This window comes from Epinephelus fuscoguttatus, linkage group LG6 (assembly GCF_011397635.1).
Source record: "Epinephelus fuscoguttatus linkage group LG6, E.fuscoguttatus.final_Chr_v1".
Classification (NCBI taxonomy): domain Eukaryota; kingdom Metazoa; phylum Chordata; class Actinopteri; order Perciformes; family Serranidae; genus Epinephelus; species Epinephelus fuscoguttatus.
The window spans coordinates 23,131,306-23,155,385 of record NC_064757.1 but is presented as its reverse complement, the minus strand read 5'-3'; the positions used below and the strand labels follow the sequence as shown (position 1 = coordinate 23,155,385).

Here is a 24,080-nt window from a genome sequence, read left to right as displayed (position 1 = left end):
ACAATGTTCATGTCAGTGAACTTCAGTATTTGCATGAACCAAGACTAAAAACTTACGATAATATTAAATATGTTTGATTTTATCAGAACATCAAGATGATGAAAAGACTATCTAAGACAGCTCGGGCTGAGTTTCATGACCATCTTACACCAAACAATCGAGATCACGGGAGTGCGCACCTGAGGGAAAACGCTTATCTTGTTATTCCGACATTTGAAATTTGTCTGCGATGGTGAAATTGCTTAAAAAGTGTAAGGCTGGCATAAGATGGCTTATCCAGCACCAGCCACATGTGAAAAATATAGTGGCTGTGGATGTGAGCAGAGTTGCTTGTTGGAAGTCAAAGACAAGTTTATGTTCTGCTTGTTCAACAGTTGTTTTCTAAATTGTTATTTAACACGTTCTGAGAGAATATGACTTGCTATCTTTATTCTCAATTAGGCGCTGCTGATTTTCTTTTGCTGCTGGCTGAAACACTTTTGGGAGTGCCAAAAATTCCTCTATGCAGGGAAAACATAAATACGACTGTTTGTGAAAAAAAACTACAAAAGGATTTGTGGTAAAAGTAATCGCACACACAAAAATGTCGAAGATGTGTGTGAGTAGTTTGATTCCACACATGACACGAAGTTTCCTGCTGCAGCTCAGGCTGCAGTGCATTAGCTCACAGCCTCTGACAGCAGGAGGCACCGTGGGTAGAAGTGCCAACACATTTTCACAGATTTTATCAAACAGCAACACACACAAAAAATAAAAAAGGTCTGAAAATTGCACTGATGTATGATCTAGGAGCAACAGTGCAGAACTGAGAGGTGAGCAAGTACAGTCAAACACACATCTACGTCACTCACTTCTTCACATGATTGGAACAGTGGCACTAATGTGAAATTGTTGACTGACTGACGTACGTATAGGTCGTTGACGTCAGTGGGGGTTTGAGGCTTTTGAGCGAAGAGGTTTAGTTTAGACACACTCACCCATCTTCCCGTCCTCCACAAACAGCATGCTGATGGGGTACTGGCAGCTGAAGTAGAATACGTCAATGTTGTTCTTAACAGCCACCTGCGAGAGTGATTACATCCAAGGAGGGGGTAGAGGAGGACGACAGGAGGAGAAACAAGAAGCAGTACATGGGTAATTACTTTTCAAGTGCCCTTCAAGGATGGGCATTGCTGGTGTGTGCTGGATGTGGGCTGTTTACTGAAAAAGAAGGCTAAAGCCCTCTCTCTCATAAACACACAAGCAATACTACGATGACATCAATTACTTTTACATGCACAGAATATTCCGTTTTTTGCCTTTCGTCTGAAACAGACGATATTCCTACTAAGCTGTATGCATAATGAAAAAGAATACTCCACTGATACAGTCAGCATGAGGTCTTATTTGCCAAAAATATCAGCAAACGTCACGTACAAGCTAGATATATCGAAAATAACTATTTCTAAAAACAGCCTTCAGAGAGTGATTTACATAAGGTTATAAATATGAGGAGATAAGAATAGCAGATGGTGGTTAAAAATAAAATACCAAAAATAAAGAGATAAAACACAAACACGACTGACAGGTGAGAGAAAACAAAAAAAGCACCTGAGAGCAGGTCTATATTTAAAAAAAAAAAGCATCAAAGTGTTAGCCTAAGCTCGGGGCCGTTTACAGACTTTGTACCCTGGTGGCAAAAGTACAAGATGCTGAAACACGACAACAAATGTGGGATAATCGAGGCACCTGAAGCGGCAGCCGGTGATATCGATCAGGCTGCTTAACAAAGTGCTGAGAAAAGGACAGTGAGTTTGGCCAGAGGAGAGCAGAAGAATGACTTGTGAATAATTCATTACGGCGCCTTGTTCCTGGGTGCAATGCAGGACTGCCAGTAAGACTGCCAGCCATATACAAACTATACAAAGCTTCACTCTGTCCATTTGTACAGTTGAAGAGCTCTATTAGTACAAGTCTAAGGTCTGATGAAGTCAGAAGCCAAACTATAAAGGCTAGTGCATGATATGATTTTTGACATATTTCTTCAGGTCTCATGTGCTGTACTGTGTCAATCTACCAGACTACAGGTTCCCAAACTCTGTCAAAGCCTTGCTTTGGCACAAAGATATTTTTGTGCTCTCCAATACAGCACTGTATTGTCCACAGTTTTATAGGCATTACATGTCGTCAATATCGACTGTAAAAAGACTAAAAAACTGACGTAGCTTCCGTCGCCATCTTGGTCTTTTGGAACCGGAGGTGGCGAAATTTAGGTGAGAGGCAGACATTGTGGAGGAGCAGGAGCGGAAGACACTATCAGCAGACAGCCTGTCACTCAGAGCAGCCCACCCTATAATAATGTGTAACTTTAAGCTTTAATAGAATGTAAATGGGTGAGTGTGATTGTCATGAATGGGGAAATTAGCTACAGAGACCAAAACTGTTTTTTTTTTTTTTGGTACCAGTTTGTTAACGTGTTTATTTCTACCGTAAAGTTGGGCATTTTAACATGGATGTCCATAGCAATCAACTCGCTTCCTGAGCCAGTCTCAAGTAGCTGTTCAAGGAACTGCAGTTTTTGTGATTTTCTGTTGTGTTTTTTAGCATTGAAGGTCGCTGTTTGTTCTAATATAGGCTAGTAGTTCCCATCTGCAATGATCTTTGAAACAAGTAAGTGATTAGTAGATGAATAATAAACTGATCAATAATTCTTGTGGTTTTAAAAGAAAAAACAATTGACAAAAAAAAGGAAGAATATTTATAACGAGCAAGCTTTCAGACCTTCTACAAGGCATATGAAGGTCTCTGACTGAAAGCTTGCTCATTATAAATATTTTTGCACAGATGTTTTTCTTCCCCATTCATTTTTTGGTAGCTGTACATCTCCAGCACCTCAGCTAAGTTTGATACCGGCAAAAAAGCTAAAAATTCTTGGGTTCCAGCTTCTCATTTTTTAATATGTGCCTGAATTCTTAGTCCTCCATGATAATAAATGGAATATATTTTGGTTTTGGACAGTTGGTCAGCTAAAACAAGCTGAAATCGTCAACTCAGGCTGGAGTAGATAGTTTTAGCTACTTCCTGACATTCTGAGACCAAATTGATCGAGAAAAAAATTGATGGATTAATTGTTAATAAAATTAATCTTAAATTGTGTCTGTCTTTTTTATGTATATTTATATAATATTGTTATTTAACATTAAGCCTAAGAAACAAAGAGTAGAGACGCTGTATCACAGCAAAAAGCCATACATTTAACGAGACAGCTATCAGTGATGTTATCTAGTAAATAAACTCGGCGCATGACAAGATCATCTGTCAGGTGACAGCGACTGATTTATTGATCGATCACATCATACGTTTACTTGACAGTCCTTTCACAAACTTCAATTCTTTGCTTTAGTCTTTTGCTAAAAGACTACTTTACTTTTGCTAAAAGACTACTTTTGCTTTCACTACTCTTGGGTGGCCATGAAACCTGCACCCAAGGTTACTAAATCATTTCCCTAAAATGTGCCGATTGGTGATCAAAGGGTTTCAATGACTGGTACCACACATCAGTAGTTAAAAGAGCACTCAAAATAATATTCTGGGAAATTATCATCCATCAAAACAAAAACAACGTAGAACCTCTCAAAGTAAAATATCTGAGAAAATGTTAAAACAGACAATAATACCCATCAAAGCTGGGCCCAGAGGCTGCAGAGTAGAAAGGTTAGCAGGGCTACTGAGGCCAGGAAAAACAAAGGAGCCATGTGTTGTGTGACCACTAATGACCGCCCCCGCCTCTATCATCCCCCTCGACACTCTTATCTTCTCTCTCCAGCTGCACATAGCAGCCGTCCTCAATTTTGCCCAGTTAAAAGAACCACCCTGATCAAAAACAAGCCACCCACTGCCACTCTTTTTATTTTCAACTTATCACGACCGTTCTGAAGGTTGTTTCATGTTTTAATTCGGTTTTATTCACAACAGGGGAATTCAACGGTATAGCTGAATGGCAGTGAGGACGCATTAATAATCGCTTAGGACAAATGGTTATATTTTCTAAAACAAAACTTAATGTCCATTAAGTTCATTTTCAGTTTTAGTTCTGTAAACTTATGATATATAATGATCAATCATGAAGAAGGTAAAATTCTGCCAACTTAAACTTGGAATTTGACAGGTTGTGCAAAGTTATGATTAAATTGAATAATCAAAAACCTTACATGCAGCCATGTCTGCTTAGTCTAGCCCTTTTAACACTGAGATTATGCAATACTGCTGCAACAAAGACTCTTTGTTACGCTCGCAAAACCAAACCAAGTGTTCTAAAAGCAAAAGAAAAGTGACAGTTGTGGTGTGTAAGACAACAGTATCACCATCTAAAAAGGGACATATACGTGTCAAGCAGCCTTTTCTAACAATTACAATGACAATAACAACCATTTACCGCCCCTATTATATGGCAGTCGATCTCGAGGGTAAGGAGCTAGTGGATCTTATTGGTTGCTGTTCTTCTTTGACTTAGCTGCTAACTGCTTTGTAAAATCCCCTGGTGGTAGGTCACACACATAACCCATCATCAAAACGTCACACCTGCCCCATCCTGCCAGGTCATGTTCTTACACTGATGTCAATTTGCCTCTGTTACTCATGTCAACCTATTCCGTGTTTGTACCTTTCATCTAAAATAGTGAGGAGGAATAACAGCATGACATCCCCACTTTGTAAAAGAGACATCTGTTTACATTTCTGACAGAGTGCTGTCATGATAGTTGAGGCCCTGGGCCCAGCAGGAAGCCATGTTAGGACAGCAAACTCCAGGCGTCAGTGTCCTGATAAGGCCAGTGTTGGAAAAAGGAAAAAGTTGCCATACACAACATTGTGCTTCAAGCCTGTTCTTGACAATTGACAGTCGTCAGGTTGACGTGTCACATTACTGTCACAAGCGTCATGCTCAAAAATTCAGTCCTGAGTCATTAATGGAAAATGGAAGCAGAGGCAGGGATGCAATACTATCATTCAACCAAACAAAAACTAGCACAGTCACATAAAAATCAGGGGGAATGACTATTGTGAAGGTGTTACCTGCAGGTTGTTGAGAGGCTCCATCTTCATAACAGGTCCCACGGTGCTGAGGGGAAGGACTGCTTCAATACTCTGGTTTGGGGGAAGAGGAGTGAGAATCTGGAGGGGACCAGCCGGAGCGAGACCAAAGCTATAGAGGAACACAGAGGGTGGGGAAAAAGTTTCACCAAGTGTATGAATATTCAGAAATTTCAACATTTTACTTAGCAGATGGTCTTACCTGTTTCTGTTAAACTGGATGGCAAAATCAGCCATGCCACTCATGGCTTTATTAGTGAGGGTCATCTCCATTTGGATGACCCCAGCACGGCGGGCAAAAGTGCCTGATATCTCCAGACCCTTGGCCTTCATGGCTGGAAGCCAAACCTGAACAGAAACCAGAACGGTTATTTTTTCCACCACTGGTGTTACAGCTTTCTATAGCATGTGTCATCTCAGCTTATGAGACTCACTGTTTTAGGGGGGCTGTAGGCTCCCATCGGCATACCAACTCCACCTCCGAGATCAAACAGGTCATCCAGACCGCCGCTAACTGGGGCATTGAAAGAGGCTGGCATTGCAGCTGGAGGAGCACTGAATCCAGCCCCCATCTGTGGGCCATAAAGCAACACGTTATCATGACATATTAAAGTCACCCTTTACCGAGCAATCGAAGCCCAACAAAAACTCGAGATGACTTACAGCAGGACTACCTCCAAGATCTCCGCCGAGCTGGGTAGGAGAGGAAGAAGCACAAAAAAAAATCCAAGTTATCTATTGGTGCAACATTAAATTATATTCTGGAAGGTTTGATGAGGATGGATGGAGGGGTGTGAGGGTCTAAGAAATGGTCTGTCCATGATTAATGACTGCTATGGGGTTTGCACTATTTACAAGAGACAGCAAGAAGAAGGAGACACCAGTAGAGCAGAAATTCTCCTTTTAAGCGACTGGCCTCTGGCTGCCCACACAAGTCAGGCTGAGTGGCTATTGAAATCCAACAGGTTTGGTTCAAATGCTATTCACTAAGTGTGTCTACAGTGGTGATGAAAAGGCTGGGGGTACAGTTAACGAGACTGGTGGTGCAAAAAACATAGTGATTCCACACAGTGACAACACTTACCTACTGTGCATGAAAGACAATATTTTGACAAAAACTGTAAGCGAGATCTACTAAAATTTCCCCTAAATGGAGTGGGAAACAAAGAATGCCACACAAGTGCAAACGAGCACAGATCACTGCTGGGGAAGACTACTCAGAGGACACAGTGGTACAAAAGGGGACAAGAGGGGGCTCTAGGTTGGTGCTGGCCTTTACTGGTCCAGCGTGGTCCCCAGGACCAACCTCAGTGGGGCTGTAATCTGGGGGCGATGGGGACGAGTGGGACTGATGTGAGAGCTGAGGTGACTGAGGAGTGTCCGTCCGCAGGGGAATGGGCGGCTGATTGAAACAAATCGCAGAGCCCAGAGATAAGAAAAGAGGTGGACTCAAGGATTTAAAAGCATGCTTACCAGAGAAAACACAATAATAAACAATGACAAATGATGAATGAAAATGTCAAACTGATGTATGAGAGCGACAGTAAAACAGCAGTGATTAAATCAATCCTCTAAAATGGCCTGACATGGTTTATAAATGTTGTGCCCTCTCCCTCCATGTAGTTACCGGCTCAGACTCATCCCCCATCTGCAGGTGCAGCATTGAACACAGAAAGGAAAACACACAAGGGTCAAAAGAAAGAAAGAGAAAGCACCAAGAGGTAGAAAAAAAGACAAAATGCAAAGATAAATTACCGTCACTAGGTCCCATTAACATAAAGCCCATTACTGAAATCAATTACGATGTGTTATTACAGCTTCATCCAAACAGTATTGTGTAGAAGACCTACCAGGCTGTCTAGTCCTCCTCCAAGAAGGTCCATAGCACCCATCTGCATGCCAGAGGAGGGGGGTGGTGGGCCGGTGGTGGTAGGAGGTGTCAGGTCCAGATTAAGCAGATCTCCAAGGAGGTCTCCCTGGGATGGGATGACAGCAGGAGGCGCCTCAGAAACTCCAGCAGCAGAACCTGTATCCGGGCTCTCAACACTCTCCCCACTAGCAGACATAAAACACAAAGGAAAAAGAATGCAACATTAATTTAGGTTTTGCATTTATTCTGCACAGTTTGATCAGGTTGATCAGACAAAGCAACACACACGAGACAATTTCTCTACATGCCGGTAAAACGTTGATAATATATTACAGACTAGTCGGCATATACAAGTGTGTACGTGTGAGAGGGAGAGGAGTTGGTTACACGCAAGCGGAAGCTGACATGAAACTGTAGCGGGATAAGTCATGATTCAGCTTCAAATAATGTGAAAAAAGCTTGACTAAAATGACAAACATTTATGGTTTCGGCTCGACTAGATGGACCAAAATGTTTAATATATTGCTTATAAAAAGACTAAAATGTCAACAGTTTTCATTGACTAAAACTAAACTAAAAATAGTAACCGTTTCTTTGAATAATAATACTAAAATGCTCAGACTTTAAGCCAACTAAAACTTGAGTAAAAAGATCAGGATGAAGTTGACTAAATATGATAAAGACAAGGATGTTTATCAAGACTAAATAAAAAAATACCTCACAAAATGAACACTGGTTGCCTCAGTATCTTTGTATTATTTCAGCGTGGTGTGTTGCGCACATTTAGCTCTTATTCTAGTTTTATTTTATAAAATCACAATCATTTTATTCCACAGGAAAGCTACATTTGTTAAGCTCAAAGCTGCTTCCAATAACCAAGTGTAGGCTACTATGGTTTAAAGTAGTGTCCTCTAGAGAGAGAGAGTGGAATATGTTGCACATGTTGCCTGCCAATAAATAAAACAGTTATAAATTTAATCCAATTTCTCATCTCTCAATTTTAAAGCTTAATAGCAGTGTTGTTAAAAATAACTGAATGAATAAATAATGCTACGTGATAAATGGAGGGCTTCAAATAGACAGAACTCCAGGATTGATGACGGCCTTGGCTGATACAGCCTCCAGCTATTGGCCCCACATGTCCTGATTGGTACACTCTTTGTGATTTTAAAAAGCGCTGTAAACCTAATTTGTTGTTAACCTGCTTGTATAACTTTATCTAGTCTTCCAAGGTAACTGGCAAATAGATGTGATGTGATGTGATGAGTTGTGTTTAAAACACAGGAAGGAACAAAAAAGAAGTTGCACAGCGTGACACTGCGGGAAATTGTGTTACTCATCAGATTTGAAGGAAAACATAATAGCAGCGTCAAGAAGCTAGATTCACTTAGGTAAACAAACCCCCTTTTGCCTGCAGTGTTTATAGAAAAAAGGCGCATGACTCACGATCCAGCACTGCCGGGGAGTCTCTTGTGCTGAACACCACGGCTGCCCTCGACAAAGGCACTGGGAGGCTTGTGGTAGACAGAGGCCAGAGTACCAATGTGGCAGATGAGCTCCTCCAGCAGTGTGGGCTCAATCAGATCTGTCTCTTCGGAGATCAGCGGCTTCTCAGCCAGAACCACCTCCTTGGCAGCCACAGGGTCTGTGGAGAGCAGACGCCAGTAGATGTAGCCACGGTCCCGGAGGTCTGGGTTATCAGAGTCCTGCAGAGAGAGACGGAGGAAAGGGGATGAAGAATTATTATTATTCATGGAGCATGTTTAATAAATATTTAATGTTAGACTCTTTTTTGTCTTGGCCCCAATATGAGAGGCTGAGTAGTGACTCAGAGTTATCAAATAGGTTCTCAGGGTTTCAGCTAAAGAAAAAAAGAGACCTAAATGTATGTATGCAGTCAAATTTTAAAACTGCAGATAATATATGAGGCTCTCAAATGATTTGAGTTCAATGAATAAAAATATATTTTGTCATGAGGTTATTTTGAGTTATGAGGCACAAATGTATTCTCCCCATTGCTGCTTTCTGCCTGCACATGTTCAGGGTTGCCAATTTATTGCTGCAGATAAATTCATAGTATAATACAGCGCACAAGGCCTGTCAAACTCTTTGTGAAGCTTATAATTTTTGTTTTTTGTTGATGCTGTGTCAGATGGACTTTCACTCAACTTTGACTCGAGCTGACCCTGAAACCATAGCTGCCAGTGGTGCTGTTTGTTTCTTGTAATCTGTCATCTTCATGTACATAAATGACAGAGGGCAAAAGACGAGCACACTCATAATGATATTTGTACTAAAATAGATTTTCAAAAGTTTTATTTCAAGGTGAAATGAAATTAAAATTGCCTTTTTAACCCCTTTAGATAACACTCCCAGTCATGTTGTGTACCTATTTAACGCCATAAAAATCCATTTCTTTATGTTCTTACATCAAATTCTTGTTTTCTTTTTGTTAAACAAAATATGACGTGCTTATGGAAGCTAGCATGGACACATTTAAGGCAATAATATCATGACTCCCACCCCTCAATCCATCTGCATCTTATAGCCACACAGAGCTGAGATTAAGTTAGCCAGCTAGCAATAACATACGTTACTATGTGTTTTTTTTCCCCAAGAAAAGCCACCGTTACTGGCCCAGAGGCTAGAAGAATTTATTAGCTTTGAGTAAAGTCATTTAGTCATTAGTTTATTCGAAAATACAACACGAAACTTAAGATAGATGTTCTCAAATGCCGCTTCATTTGGATTTGAAGCTTTCAAACATGTAGACACGGTACTATGTGCACCAATGCAACCTAGTTTTTGTACCTACATTAAGACAATGGTTTTTTTTTTTCCCCCTACTTGTCTGCATTGGTCTTCACAGCTTAGCGCCACAAAAGGGTGTAAGCTTCTTGTGAAGATTGATGCACTGTTAATCTTGCAGTCAAGTATTTTATACCCATAATGCGTGGTTGTGACCGTCACCCACCCTCCCTGGAGACTACTTCTCCAACTTCCTAATATGAGCCAGAGAGGGCCGTGATACACCAAAGTGTGTCAAGGGGAAAGTAAGGAAACAAGCAACAAAGCCCACCCACCCCGCACCACCAGGGGCGGAAACAGCCCCCCAGGGGAAACCGCCCGGCCCCGCGATCCCCCACAGAGCCAGGGAGCAGGCCCGGATTCAAAGGGAAGAAGGTGCACCTAACACATGCTTAAGACCTTGAGTTCTGATGAACCGCTGTGGTATATTGTGGTGAGAGAGCTAGAAGGATTAGGGGTTACACCATTAACAGAAACACGTTACATATTACACAACAGTCTTTCTTGAGTTGTAAAATTTATATGTACAGGTGGCATATGCTCACAGGCTGAGTGGCACTATACAGACACGTTTAGTGAGTGAATAAATGGTGACCATTTTTCTGTAAAGTATGTTAATTGGTTTCTGTGGCCAGCAGATATTTTCTCATGGCGAGCTACAAGAAGAGAATTGCAGTGGCTGTTTGGGAGGTCAATTGTCATCAGGTCACCAATTAAGCACAGGTTGGGAGATAATGGGATCCTGCAGTCCAAAATGGAGGAGAGTTTTTTGAGTGACTGTTGACCAAAAGCGCTGGATGGGTGAACATAACCAGAGTGCATGAAAGTAGGTGTCTGCAGTATTCTGAGTACACTGAGTGCATGTGTCAGATTGACTAAACATTAAGACAATGTTTAAAGTAGGTAGATCTTAATTTAAATGAACTGCGACATGATGTCAGATAAGGAAATTATTTTGGCTTGATAATACTTAATAGAATTATCTAAGAATGTTTGTTTTCATTTTTAAAATCAACTCTCTACCTAAAACTATTAAAAAGCAATTAGCCTAATAGCAGAGTACGCTCAATCCGCTGCAGTCATTACTGAGGGAAGAGCCAAATCCATATTGTCATTACAATACTTGATAGACCCTGGAATGATGACAGAAAAGAGAACTCCTCAGAAAAGATGCAAAAAGAAGCAAAGTCTAAAGCAGTGTCTGATGAGAACATGGACAGCGAGTTCAGAATATTAGACAGTAAGTGATGACTGTCGAGCATGTGTAGATGATGATGAGAGCAACATGAAATATGGGTGTGAGCTTTTTCTCTTCTCACCTGCGTGGCTAGGCTTAGCACCTGCTGCACTAGCTCCTGGGTCTCGGTAGGCTTTTTCAGGAACAACTTCACAATTGCCGTCAGCAGCTGCAACTGCACCTAGAGGACACAGTGCACGTACAGCGTGTTACAACTGCTCACATATTACTTTTAAACACAGCAAGTGCTCGTAAAATTTTGCCTAAAACTGTAAACAGTGGCAAAGTGCATCTTAACCAGTGTTGGTGTTACCGTAATTCCACTACCTGTGGCAGTAATTACACATGTAACTAATTACTCTTTCATACATATCACAATTACTGAAATTTCAACAGGCTCTTTAAACAAACGCAGCATGTTAAATAGATTGTTTCCCAGTTATGATCTAATGTCACCCGTAGTGATGCACAGCTTCGGTGAGCAGCGTTCAGTCCCTCCATCTTGTGTGTGTGTGTGTTTGACAGTGAAAGACAGAGACAGAGGTGACAGAGGAGGTGGACTATTGCACGCCATGTTTCTGTAAGTTATTAATAACCAATGTTACTTGGAGCAACACGGGACACGCCAGTCGACCAGTGCATCAGTAGTCAGACAACCTTTTAGAGGCGCAATAAATGACTGAATGACTGAATCAGTCAGCATTAGACTGTCACTAGCCAACAATGGCTGACAGTTCAGACAATGTGAGCTTGCTGTCCTAGAAATATGGACATTATCTTTCCCTCATTGAGTTCAAGGACAAAAACATGCCTATAATGGTGAGTTTTAGTGTGTGTGCAGGATTTGAATTACTGTTTAGGATACAAAAGACAGACCTCAGTGTGTTAATAACTTTTACTACTTTTATTCCAATGGCCTGTCGTGAAAAGAAATTACTGTCAAATGTCTAAGAAACACTTGTTATTTCATTTAAGTAATTAAATTGCTTTTGAGAGAAGTGGCTAGTAACTGTAACTAATTCAATTCATTAGCTTGCGCAGCACTGATCTTAATGATGATCTCTTAACAATGACCTGCACTGCACTGAACTACAGTAAACACATAATAAATAAACAAAGATTAAACTCCTTTTCCTTCTCAGGGTTTAGGTTTCCCATGGATGCCACTCCCTGCTACACATTATGCATTCAACCACTAGTTTAATCTGTTGTTATTAAACAGCACAAAAGGGATCTTCTTAATGCATAACTCATTTCTTTCTGTCCACAAAATCACATAATATAAATCAGAAAAGCCTCTCCAAGAGAATAATACGGGAATCGGTCTATTACTTAGGGGGAGCTGTCTAACCAAATAAAGCCTGTTGTAATCCCACAGCGAACTGTGGCAGAACCCTCTCCAGAGTGAAGGCTGGCTTCTCCACAGAATGTGTCTGAGCCTGATAAAAAAAAAGGGGTTCCCATTATTTCCAGTACTTCTTATCATGTACTGTTCGTCTGAGGAAAATTTAATATATTACCATCCAGGATTTTTTTCAGTTAGTTCAAATAAACACAAGAAATTTGTGCTCTAGAGGAAGAATCAGCACTCAGTGAATAACCTCCTAAGCCCTATGATAAGCTATTATGGCAAGGCTTAACTTAAGAAAATTTTGTATATATATATATATGATTTAAAGGCATCAATCTGGTGAATTCTGAGGACCAAGTTATGATGGCAAAATATGCCTAGATTTCAACATCTTTGTGCTTTTTATGTGTGAAAAATGTTTTATTTTTACTGATAAAAACACTAGTGGTATGTTATGGTGAAGGGTTACACTTCAAATATGGCTAAGGATTAGTGGTTAAACATTTCAGTAATCAAAAAAAAAAAAAAAAAAAAAAGACTAACGTACTTATCTGCCTCTGGAGGGCTATTTTATTATTCGAAATCATGTGCAGACAAAATATTCTTTAAAAACTCTCTCTCTCACACACACACTCAAACATAGTTACAGAGTCGCAAAATAATACAAAATACGCAATATGAAAATAAAACAAAAGGTAAGACTCAAATTAATCACACACAAACAGACACAAATCACTGCTTCCCTCCCTCCCTCACGATTTGCAAGTACGGCACCCTGAATCAGAGCATTTAATTTGCTGAAGTATCCCTTTTCCATACAATGCAACACTACTTAGACACAGAGGAGTGCCCAACAACTCCCTAATATAGAAGCTAACCAACCTTTCAATTCTCTCCACAACTGACAGTGGCTACATTAACCTAGGATATAGCCCAAACTGCAAACACCACAACTTCAACTTTCCTGGAAGTTCTGATTTATCTATTCTATCCAATCCTTCCACCAGATCTTTTCTAAATTTCACCACCTGTACCTCATCATTCAACTCCACATTGTACCATCTACCTAAGCTCTTTACTGACTTTTCCCTAATTGTTGGGATTTCCTCAACATCTATGACAAACTTCACTTAACTTCACTCTACGTATTGAGATGCTTCTAGACTTACTAGGCTTGATCCTCATGCTGGCCCACTTGAGCTGAGCCCTGATGATTACTTCCATTACTTCCTTCCAATGGAGAAATTGTACACCCTGCCATGATGCCTATTTCTAGCCTCTGCCAACCTGATGTGAAACCTGCCGTACTTAGACACAACCTAATATCCTGAAAAATATGCTTTCACCAAGTTAACAACTACATATGGCACTTTGTAGTCAAACGCACTCCAAACGAAGCTATGCGGTACTGAACCAAACACATTTGCAAGATCTAAAAATAATACATGCAGGTCCCTTTTCTTAATCTTCGCTGCCTGAATCTGGTGCCAGATCATGCTAGTATGCTCTAAACACCCTGCAAAACCTGGTATTCCTGCCTTCTGCACCACAGTATCTATTAAGCTATTCCTTTCTAAGTAAAGGGCTAATCTCTGTGCTACTACACTAAAGAAAATCTTCCCCTTTACATTCAAGAGAGAAATCATCCAGAATTGGCTAAGGTCCATGGATAAAAAAAAAAAAAAAAAAAAAAAAAAAATCGGACCTGTTCTCTGCGATAGTACTGCATTTGTGTGTGGCAGGTCACCTCCATTTTTTACCTCTCTGCAGCAGCTTACAAAGACTTTAATTATTTTGTACTACAGAATCCAACATGTGCTACTTACTGCCAGGACTGGTTGCAAATTACTGGTGCCATTACCATTACAAATGGACTACCCATTTTTGGATCAACAGCCTTCCCAAACTCTCCACACAAACACACCTGAGTGCTTTCATCATGGAAACCCTCCAAAAAGCTCTCCAGCAGCTCATCAGCGTTGTCGATGCGCTCGGCATACTCTCCAACAATCCAGATCATAGCAGCACGTGCCTCCGGCTCATCCAAGGAGTCCAGGTTTTCACACAGGGTGGCAATCACACTCTCGTACCTTGAAACAGCCACACAAATCAACATTATACTGTGCATGCACTCAAATATTGCAGATGTATTAGGAAACACAAAATGTGTAAACAAATTACTATTATTTACATAAGACTTCATTAATCTATTTACAAAAACAGAAGGACAGAAAACAACCCAGCAAAACAAACTGATGGATAAACATCCACAGCATGTCACCGGCTAATAAAACGTGTCAGCATACAACTGCAAATTTCACATCCAGCACACACAGAGCAACATTAGCATTACTTTGCTGTTGTGTGTTCTGGCAGCCTGACAAATGTAAATCCAATATTTACTGTCCTTTTAGCTCTGGTTTGATCCATGGGTCTCTCACTTGCTAAATGCTCAACCACACAATGTTTCCTGCTGTGGCTGATGAATTCATGTGGTTGAGGCATTTCTGATCTGCATAAAAGTCATGATAATAACAAATTCCATTTACATAATACTTTCATTACAAGATCTGCCAAGGCGAAAAGATTTTGTTGATGTCTAATTAATAGAAAAGGCAGAAGTTTGAGTGGTAGTGACTCATATAGCTGAAGGCTTGAGCCATGCTGTGCGGGAAACTTTCCAAAGCCGCTCCCTTGGAGACTCACGACTCCACGGTGACCGTCTACTGCTGTGTGGAAGAGGTTTCTGTCTGGCACATGAACTCACTCTGTTGGATCCACAGCAGAAGTCACGCTCTAGTCAAATCTGCCTGACCTTTGACCAGGTGCGATCAATGCAGGGTTTTAAAGTGCTGTCCACCACAAACACTCTCTGTGTTACCAAGGACATTTTTCCGTCTCTGAAAACTCTTGTGCATGCCTTTCAGGCTAAATGCCAAGCTGAAAACACCTTTTGTCTGTGTAATGAGCTTTTTCTCTGCACATTTTAAGACCAAGAGAAAATAATCTGAGGGTCAGTGAAGTGGAACAGTCTGGGTGTCTGCTTGTGTATAACAGTAAGTGAAATTAAATAGCTCTTAAATGTCAACATCAGACTGTTATGACTGAATGTGGATAATAACTGTTAACAAAGCATGTGCAAATGACCACACTGATGCCTACGAGGGAACTTACTTGTTAGGGTACTTGCGGAAGATGTCTTTGATGACCACAATGGCTTCCTGCACCACATAGTTGACCTTGGTTTGGATGAGGTCTAGCAGTGTGCTGACACAACGCTCCGCTGATTGCTAATGAAGGGAGAGAAGAAAATTCTGTCATGATAGGCCTGCAGATTAAAAACAGTACAGATAGATGAACAGTGTGCATATAACTATGCATAAATAATACATGCCACAGTATGACATTTCAACTAGTTACATATGGCATATATTACGCAACAAATCTGCTGAGTAACACACTTTCCAGCAGTGTCAAGCTGTGCAGCTGTTCTTTGTTCCTTCCTGTCTTTAAATGCAACCAACGGTAAGAGTAGGCTGGTACGATCTGGTACGGTCTGGTACTCTGTAGCTCTAAAAGATTCAGGGCAGGTACGCAGTACTGAGAGAGGGGACAGCAGCTGTCTGCCTAAACTAGTTTGCTAATGTTGGAAAGAGTTTCACAGATTGGAACTTCCCAGATCAATAACTCATAAGCGAAATGTTATTACAACACAAACAACGCCTCTTTCTAAGCGTTGCAAGGTCGACTACCAGCTTCAACCTAATTTTCACCAGGAGATATCCTCCGAGCTGGACAGATAACACTGATCTCGGTGTGCAGCCGGCTGTGAGACAAGTGCACAGGGACCATGTACAAAGAGCAACCCTAAAAAGATACACTACAAAAATAACTTGGCTCTTATAAAGTGTAGTGTCCCCGAAATCACTTTGCACATCAATGGTCTCCTGTTGGTTATAATACATAACTTAGTTTGGGGAAAATGTGCTTTCAATGGGGGCTGGGACAAAAAAGTCACTCTTATGCAGTGCAGTGTCCTCATATATTCAATAACTATTTAAAACAAAACAAACTGCTATGATTTTAAAAGTTTTGTCATTCACAAATTATTCTAGGACACTTACAATTTAAATAATTTACTATACATGATGTCAAGTGTTTCTGATTTCTCTGTGTGTTGAGGAGAACAATATGAAGCAATGAAGATTGGGGGAAGAGTACCAGCAAGATTTCACTCTACTTTCACCCCTAAATACAACTCATCACATCGACTTGCCATTGATGTCAGTGGATGAAACAGAGTTACATCAGCAGTTAAATAGAAAATTCGGCTTACAGTGCATTTGAAAATCATCAGGCACATCTTGTTTGCAACTAGTTATTCAACTGTGGGTCATCAGGGAAAAGAAAATCATGGAATCATCATTTTGAAATGAACGCTTATAGGCTTTGAAATATTACATATTACTTTTTGTTTTGTAATGTAAATAACAAGAAATAACAGAGTGGTATTATACATTTAACATGAGGCCTAAACACTCCTTTCAGTCTAGGCTAGAGCAGTAAATAGTCCTGTGTTCATTTTCAAGTACAATCTTTTGAAATTATGAGAGAAAATACCATGATATACTGTATACTCTTACATGGCCAAAATGGAAACCATAATAAACTGTATTATAATTTGTTTTATGAAAACACACAGTACTGTCATTATGACAGAGTTACTTTTTGTTCATTATAAAAACACAACCGTGGCTTTAATGATTTAAAGTGTTGTACCAGTGAATATGAACGATCATATAAACTGATGCTTCATCACTTAAATACATACAAAGCTGAAACAAGATTTTGACCAACAAAACATCTGGCAACAGTAAGGCATAATCTCCACCTACCTCTACTTTGATGGCACAGCGGCCAATGGCTCTGACTGCTTTACGGACAAAGTCCACATCCACCTCAGTGGCATACTCCTTCAGCTCAGCCAGGACCTGCAGCGAGACAAACGAGCATTAGTGTCACTCAGATGATCTTGTGAATAATATCTTTGCTTTTTTAAAAGCAACTTAAGATAATGATTTTCCAACTTATTAAGTTATTAAACATTAAATTAATCACTAACTAATTTAATGATCGATGAGTCATTTTAAGTTGTTTTTTTCCCCAAGAATAAAAAAGTCAAAATTCTTTGAATCCAGCTTCTTTTACGTGACTACTTCCTGGTTTCTTTACTCCTGTAAGACAGTAAACTGAACATCTTTTGGTTTTGGACAAAACAAGCCATTTGAAGACATCATCTTGGGTTGTGGGAAATACTGATTGATTTTTTTTTAACCATTTTCAGACATTTCATAGACCAAACAACTAATCAGTCAGTCGAGAAAATGACCAAAAGATTTATCAGTGATGAGATGCACCCTTAATTATAGCTTTGTGTGTGTTACCTGGGCGATGTTGGCTTGAGATGCGAGGCGAATCATGATGTCCAGCTTCTCCAGTTTGACATAGATTGGGTCATTGTACTTCACAAAGAAAACCTTCATCTCGTGTTTCAGGATCTCTGGGCTACAGGGACATCAATATTTCTTGTTATTTATGACAGTTGACAGACTGTTATACAACATACCATAAAGTAAAATGGAATCAAACTAAAATCTACCATGCTACAGTAAAAGCAACCTTTTTTTAGGTCTTGATATTTCCAAAGTATAAAAAATAGCAAAAAGATATCCCCAGGTCATCTCCCCACATTTACCGTCTCTGTACAATGAGGTTGATGTTTCTAAGAGCGACATATTGCAACTCGGGTTCAGCAGAGAGGAGAGTGACCAGTGGAGGGGCAAGCTTCTTCAGCAGGGTGCCATAGTAGTCCAAGTCTTTGGGCAGCATCTCCATGAACTTCATTAAAACTTTAACAGCTGACAACACCACTGCAGAGTTGGCGTGGGAAAGCCGTGGAGTCACACGCTCACAGATGCTAGCAGATGATAGTGGGAGAGAAAAATGCAATTAAACAGGGTTTAATGGGTGTATCTGCTAACTACCATGCAGTGCTAATGAAGACAGAGCCCCTTCCTACCTTTGGGACTCGCGGTCATCACGAGGTGTGTAATTTGCCAGGCAGTCAAGAATGAATATCTGTCCCCACTCTGTACACTCATTTAAAGCTGTCAGCAACTTGTTGATGGTCTGAGGGTTCAGGTCCAGTAGATTACTGTTGGGGTGAGACTCTGCTATCTCAGACAGCGCTGCTACTGCGTTTGCTACAACCTAAAAATGAAGACAAGAGCACAGATAAATGCTGACGGAAAAAACAGAAGCCCCTAGCTACATTAAGATATAAATGAGAGGTCGTTGTACAAACACAATTATGGCAACAGGCTGAACATTTGTTTGCCAGCAAAGAGCTTATCAGTGAAAGGCAGAGCTGCGGCTCGTAGCCAGCTGTGTCACCACCCTCCTCAGTAAGAAATCAAATGTGGCTGGCTCAATGGCCAGCGAGTAGGCTGCCTGAAGCAGTCGTACCATGGGGTTGGAGTCAGAGATGAGGTCTTTAAGGGTGTCCAGGAAGCCCTGGTCTTCCACCAACTGGGCATTGATATCATGAAGCTTTGCTACACAAACAGCGGCCGTCTTCCTCACATATGGGTCTTCGTCCTTCAGACATTTCCGCAGTGGCTCGCAGAGGTACTCAGTGATCTTGTCCACGCGGATGCAGCCCATTGTACGAACAGCAAGGGCCCGGATTAGAGGATTAGGGTCTTCACAGTCCTAGATGGGTGGGTCAGAGAGATCATAGTTTTGTCACAACTTGTGATTTAGTTTTATATCACACTACATCATCATTTTAAAAGCATCTAACATTTGTTATCATTATGTAAAGAATTAACTCATCATACATTGAGGTGCCACTGCTATTGTAGTATAATAAAAGACGGAAAATAAGACAATCAATCTCCAGGATACAGATGGCTATATTTGCCTTAAAACTACCTTGAGGTTTGGTAATTATCTCATTGAATTCAGAGAGATAATGACAAGTCACTTTACACAGGAGTGCAGACAAGTGTAGCCCAAAACAACATGCATGAGTAGGTTCAAATTAGTGAGAGAATATTCATCCTCCCAATCACACAGTATACCCCTGTTTATAACATGAGCACAATCTGAAACTTCCTGGTACCAAAAGTGTGTCCAAATGGTGAAATTTTAATAAAATACTAATATTTATGTTGACAATTTCCCAGTAAAACTAATATTTCCTTTTGCTGTTCTTTTCTTTTCTAAATTATTTTTTGGCACACAAGTTGTGCACAAATTAAAGGACTGCACAAATCTCTTTATAGCACTTCATCTACAAGCTCTAATCTCACCAATTACTGCTACTACTCTAATGAAATTATAGAAATGTAAATCATTCAATATAGTTCCTACATATTTTTGACAGATTGAGCTTTACCTTTACAAAGGTGTTAACAGCCATGATAGCCATGTCTGGCTGACTCTTGGCATAGTTCATCAGGTAGAGGTAGACCAGCTTTTTCAGTTCCAGGTTGTCCGTCTGCATGCAGTTCACAACATCTGGGAACAGAGCGCTGAAGGAGGGACAAAAGCGTGACATGAATATTGACTCAAAACGTAGGGTGTTTTGTTACGGTGCATTATTCCAGTGTGGATGTTTTCCTGGCTCACCTGACATCCTTGCCAACTGTCATGGATGCAATGACCTTCTTCACAGCCTCCTTCTTCTTCTCTTTCTTATCACTGTTTAGCTCCGCCTTGAGCTCAAAGATCTCACCTGTACATACAAGAGGAAAAAAGGCAGTCACACATCATGTAATCCATTTGTGATGTAGGGGTGGACAGGACGACTGCGCAGCATTGACCTCTTTTCCAGCAGTTTCTGATACTGATGGGTGTATGAGTGTTTTTTTTAATACAACAGCACAGTAAAAGTCAAGGCTATAGTTAAGCCCACATCACCTACATTCTTTGTGTAACCACCTCAGTTTTGCTGCTGCTTTTTCCACCATTTTCCCTTTCAATATCTAAAACAAAAACTAGACCATATGTTGATTACCTTACTTTACAGTGAGTTAGCACATTACTGACTTTGGCGACTAAGGAAAACTCTTCAACAGTAGCTGCACTTTATAAGCCTTCCAGTGCTCCTGTGATAGAAAGCTTTTATTACAAAGCTGCAGCAGGACGTGCTCATTAGTAGCAGAACAGCTGCAGACTTACACTTCCAATAACATGGCAAATGAGAGTGCACAAGCGATGATGATACCTGACTGTTGATGAGTAGCGCTAGGCGGGTATTCAACATGATCTTTTATCAACTTTAAAGCAAAACTTGGTATTGAGGTTCTTGTTTTGTGTGCATGTACTTGACAGGCAATGCATGACAGCTGGAACACAGCTCAATGCACTGCATATCAATTTGATTACATGAAATTCTGCATACCTTTGTATCATGAAATGGTCACATGCTGATCTCCATGACAGTCACTTTAGTTTTTTTGTTGCTTTATTCAAAACAGAAACAGACTCACATTTATTTAGTTTACATTTATGCACTGAGTCCATGACGTGCCTATCTGCATGTATTATACTATTTAAACACATGCTGTCAGTACACTCCCAATTTTGGGCTTAAATTTGAGTCTACCTACTTTGAGTTTTCCAGACCTTGTAAACTGCTAATCACTTCCAATCTCCTTTGAGATTTTGGTAACAGACTGCACCCAACAACAAAATCAGGCACAGAAAAGCACACACTGAAAGCAACATGCTTCTATGTGTCAAGTATTCCAAACAACCATAAGGAGTCTATAAACTATCACTCATAAGTGTCTGTTTGCATTTCCTAAGCCCTGTGTGTAGCAACACGCACAGATTGGGTCATGTAAGAAGACGAGCCACACAAATTACAACAGGAGGCACAGCAGGACATTTAAATCTCTGCCAGCTAATGCTCAATGTGTCTAATCTGATTTAACAATAACCAGAGCTGTTCAGTTCTTGGCAACAATGTCGATACAAAGCAGGGTCATAACATATCTGGTTCACATTTTTTTCAGTATTTAGCTAGGCCATTTCAGTATTAGTAATGGCTATATTTCAGAAGGTAGAATATGCATTTATGTCGCAAGGAAAATCCTTCAATTGAATAAGCATTTTTGTTTTCATAGACTGTGTGACAATAAACATGTAATACACCATGTTTCACTGAACCCACTGAAGAGCTTTAAGTTAATTGGACCATGTGAACAACCAAAAAAAAAAAAAAAAAAAAGGTTGCAATGCTAGCAATGACTGTGAACCTATATAATATGAAAACTGTCACGTGTCACTGACGTGTTTTACACATTAAATCATTTATCTCATGAAATAAAAATGAGTAAGTTATCAGACCTTTCTTGGTAGTGGTGAAGTACTTGGAGTCCGTCATCTTGGATCCAATGTGTCGATTCTCCTGCAAAAGATACAGAGGGTGAGAAGGATGTCTGTGAAATCTTTTCCAGAGTGGAAACTTGGAGCATCACAAGAGCAACAGGAAACACTAGAAGTGCAAGCGCAGGAAAATAAAAGGAATTCCTGTCTTCTCTTGAACAAGTGTCAGTGATCTATCAGACACAAGAAAACAATGGACTCTGCTAAGAAAACAGACACTAACATCATCTCTTCAATCCTGAATAATGTTGATCTGCAATGTCTCTTTCACTGAGTCAATTTCTGCAACATTTATCTGTTAGTATTTCCTGTTGGTGATTTCCACTCATAGTGCAGCACCTATCTGCAAAGGATCATTTCCTATTTAAGCAACAATGCTTCCTGCAATACATCCCAAGCAAGAGTACTCAAGTTAAAGAGAATTTTGCTCCACTTAACCCAAGAAAACACAAATTCACACAAAAGAGTTAAATATTATATATACTGACCATGACTTTTTTGTCTCATAAAGTGTTGTGTACTTTTAAGAATCATATGACTTGTGCACATGATCATTACACTTCATATCATGTTGCCTTTGATTTTTTTCAGTGTTGCCCTGAATATATAGTGAATATTTTTTGCTTACAGAAATAACACAGTAATATTGCTGACAGCTGTGATGCTTTATGACTGGGTGCCATATTGTCATGAATATAACATTATATCATGATTACTTTATAATCACAATACAAATATTGATGCAATCTCTGGCTGCTGTCTACACTGAATGACACAGATAGCATCTCAGTAAGAATTATCACGGCTGATAATGTTACTAGCCTTTCATTCATTGGACTGACTTCCTGTTAACGTTTAATAATAACGTTTAATTTAATGAAACTTGCAGGAAAACGATGCTAGCAGAGAGTAATGTTAACAGGTATTTGACATTACGTCTACATTAATGAAAGATGCCTGTGAAAATGAGCTGCGTTGACAAATTACAGCGCTTCATTAATTAAACGTGGCAGTTTCATTATTCATTAAGGTTCAGGTAGCTGTCAACATCAGATAGGCTGTTAGCCACAAGCTAACCAAATACACCTGCCGTCGTAGCTAGCGACCTAGCTAACAAGACCATATAGCTCATTTCGGTACGTTTGAACGAAAATTCACGCTGCTGCCTCACCATACTGACACTGAACTAATAGTGTGCCCTTAAATAGTTAGCAAGCTAACAATAGGAGTACTTCACACAAGCTGGCTTTAAGTTATTCTGCTAACTTAGCAAAAAAAGTAATTAGAGGAAAGGTACGATAGCTGGCTAGCACCAGGCTACCGTTACGTTAACGTTAGCATGGCAGGCTCGAGAGTGCTTCATTCAGTTGGAATGAAACTAAAATATGTGACGGTAAAGTTGGTTAAAATATTGCAGATAGCTCTGCAATCAACGATACTATCCGATCGATTACTCACGCATAATTGATTCGCCCATTCCTGCATGTTTACAGCAGTTAGATGAATGAAAGTGGTGCTAAAGGCTAACTGTCTGGTGCAGTGTGCCTGTCAGTGTCAGCTAGCGCCTGGCCACTTTTCTAGCTCGCACAGCTGAGACATGACCTTCTAAGCACAGGCTTAAGGAAGCCTTTGCCGGGATAGTTAAGCTCTTAATCTGTCCGCCTGGTTCAAACCTTACCGAAAGAATTAGTGTACCTTCTGGAGTTAAAATTAGACTCGCCACACAACGAATTTGGAGAGGAAAAGCTCCACAAACATCTTACCGTGACAGGCGTAGTAGGGGCTGTGATGGCCTTCGTCCCCTCCCACTTGATTTACTTCCGTCTTTCCACAAAATAACGTTTGCAAACAGACAGGCAGCGTCATCTTTCAGCCAGAGGAGGATGTATGGGAGCTGAAGTGGCTCAACAACTTTATCAACAATATCTTATTTCTGAAGATTGGCACTCTTAAGATGTAGCAGGCTACTTCACAAAGCCACTGATCTCTGTAAGTTGACAAAACATTAAATGTAATTTACTAAAAAATAAATACATAATTACCAAACAGTTACTGAAAGACAATAATTAGGATCTGTTTGTACAGTAGGAGGCCTAATATACTCAGTTTCCAGTTTATTTGGTACATACTAATGCAGTCAAAACCCTGCTCATGACTTATTTCATACTAAGGGTGTTTCTAATATTTTGTCCATGCCTTGTATATCAATTTTCATTGTTTTTTTTTTCAAGATAAAAGGCGTTTCTTGTGTTTTGTCCATCCATTTAAATCAGACTAAATATCAGAAA

The 24,080-nt window shown here is 40.1% G+C and overlaps 1 protein-coding gene across 3 annotated transcripts in view; it reads right to left on the bottom strand.

The window, feature by feature from the left end:
- The window catches only part of ap1b1 (adaptor related protein complex 1 subunit beta 1), a 36,773-nt gene extending 13,167 nt beyond the window's left edge, over positions 1-23,606 (bottom strand). Inside the window, exons 1-21 of one of the 3 annotated variants that reach the window (XM_049578661.1) lie at positions 23,471-23,551; positions 21,754-21,814; positions 20,029-20,134; positions 19,796-19,931; positions 18,862-19,107; positions 18,416-18,606; positions 18,092-18,313; positions 17,781-17,901; positions 17,232-17,327; positions 15,511-15,626; positions 14,261-14,426; positions 11,068-11,166; positions 8,387-8,646; positions 6,921-7,125; positions 6,698-6,718; positions 6,377-6,472; positions 5,734-5,763; positions 5,505-5,642; positions 5,273-5,418; positions 5,053-5,182; positions 978-1,062 (exon numbers count right to left, since the gene is read on the bottom strand). In XM_049578661.1, coding sequence (XP_049434618.1) covers positions 978-1,062; positions 5,053-5,182; positions 5,273-5,418; positions 5,505-5,642; positions 5,734-5,763; positions 6,377-6,472; positions 6,698-6,718; positions 6,921-7,125; positions 8,387-8,646; positions 11,068-11,166; positions 14,261-14,426; positions 15,511-15,626; positions 17,232-17,327; positions 17,781-17,901; positions 18,092-18,313; positions 18,416-18,606; positions 18,862-19,107; positions 19,796-19,931; positions 20,029-20,134; positions 21,754-21,790 — 2,647 coding nt within the window. In that variant the 5' untranslated portion in view covers positions 21,791-21,814; positions 23,471-23,551. The other 2 variants (XM_049578659.1, XM_049578660.1) reach the window with 2 other exon arrangements.
- Positions 23,607-24,080: the final 474 nt, after the last annotated feature.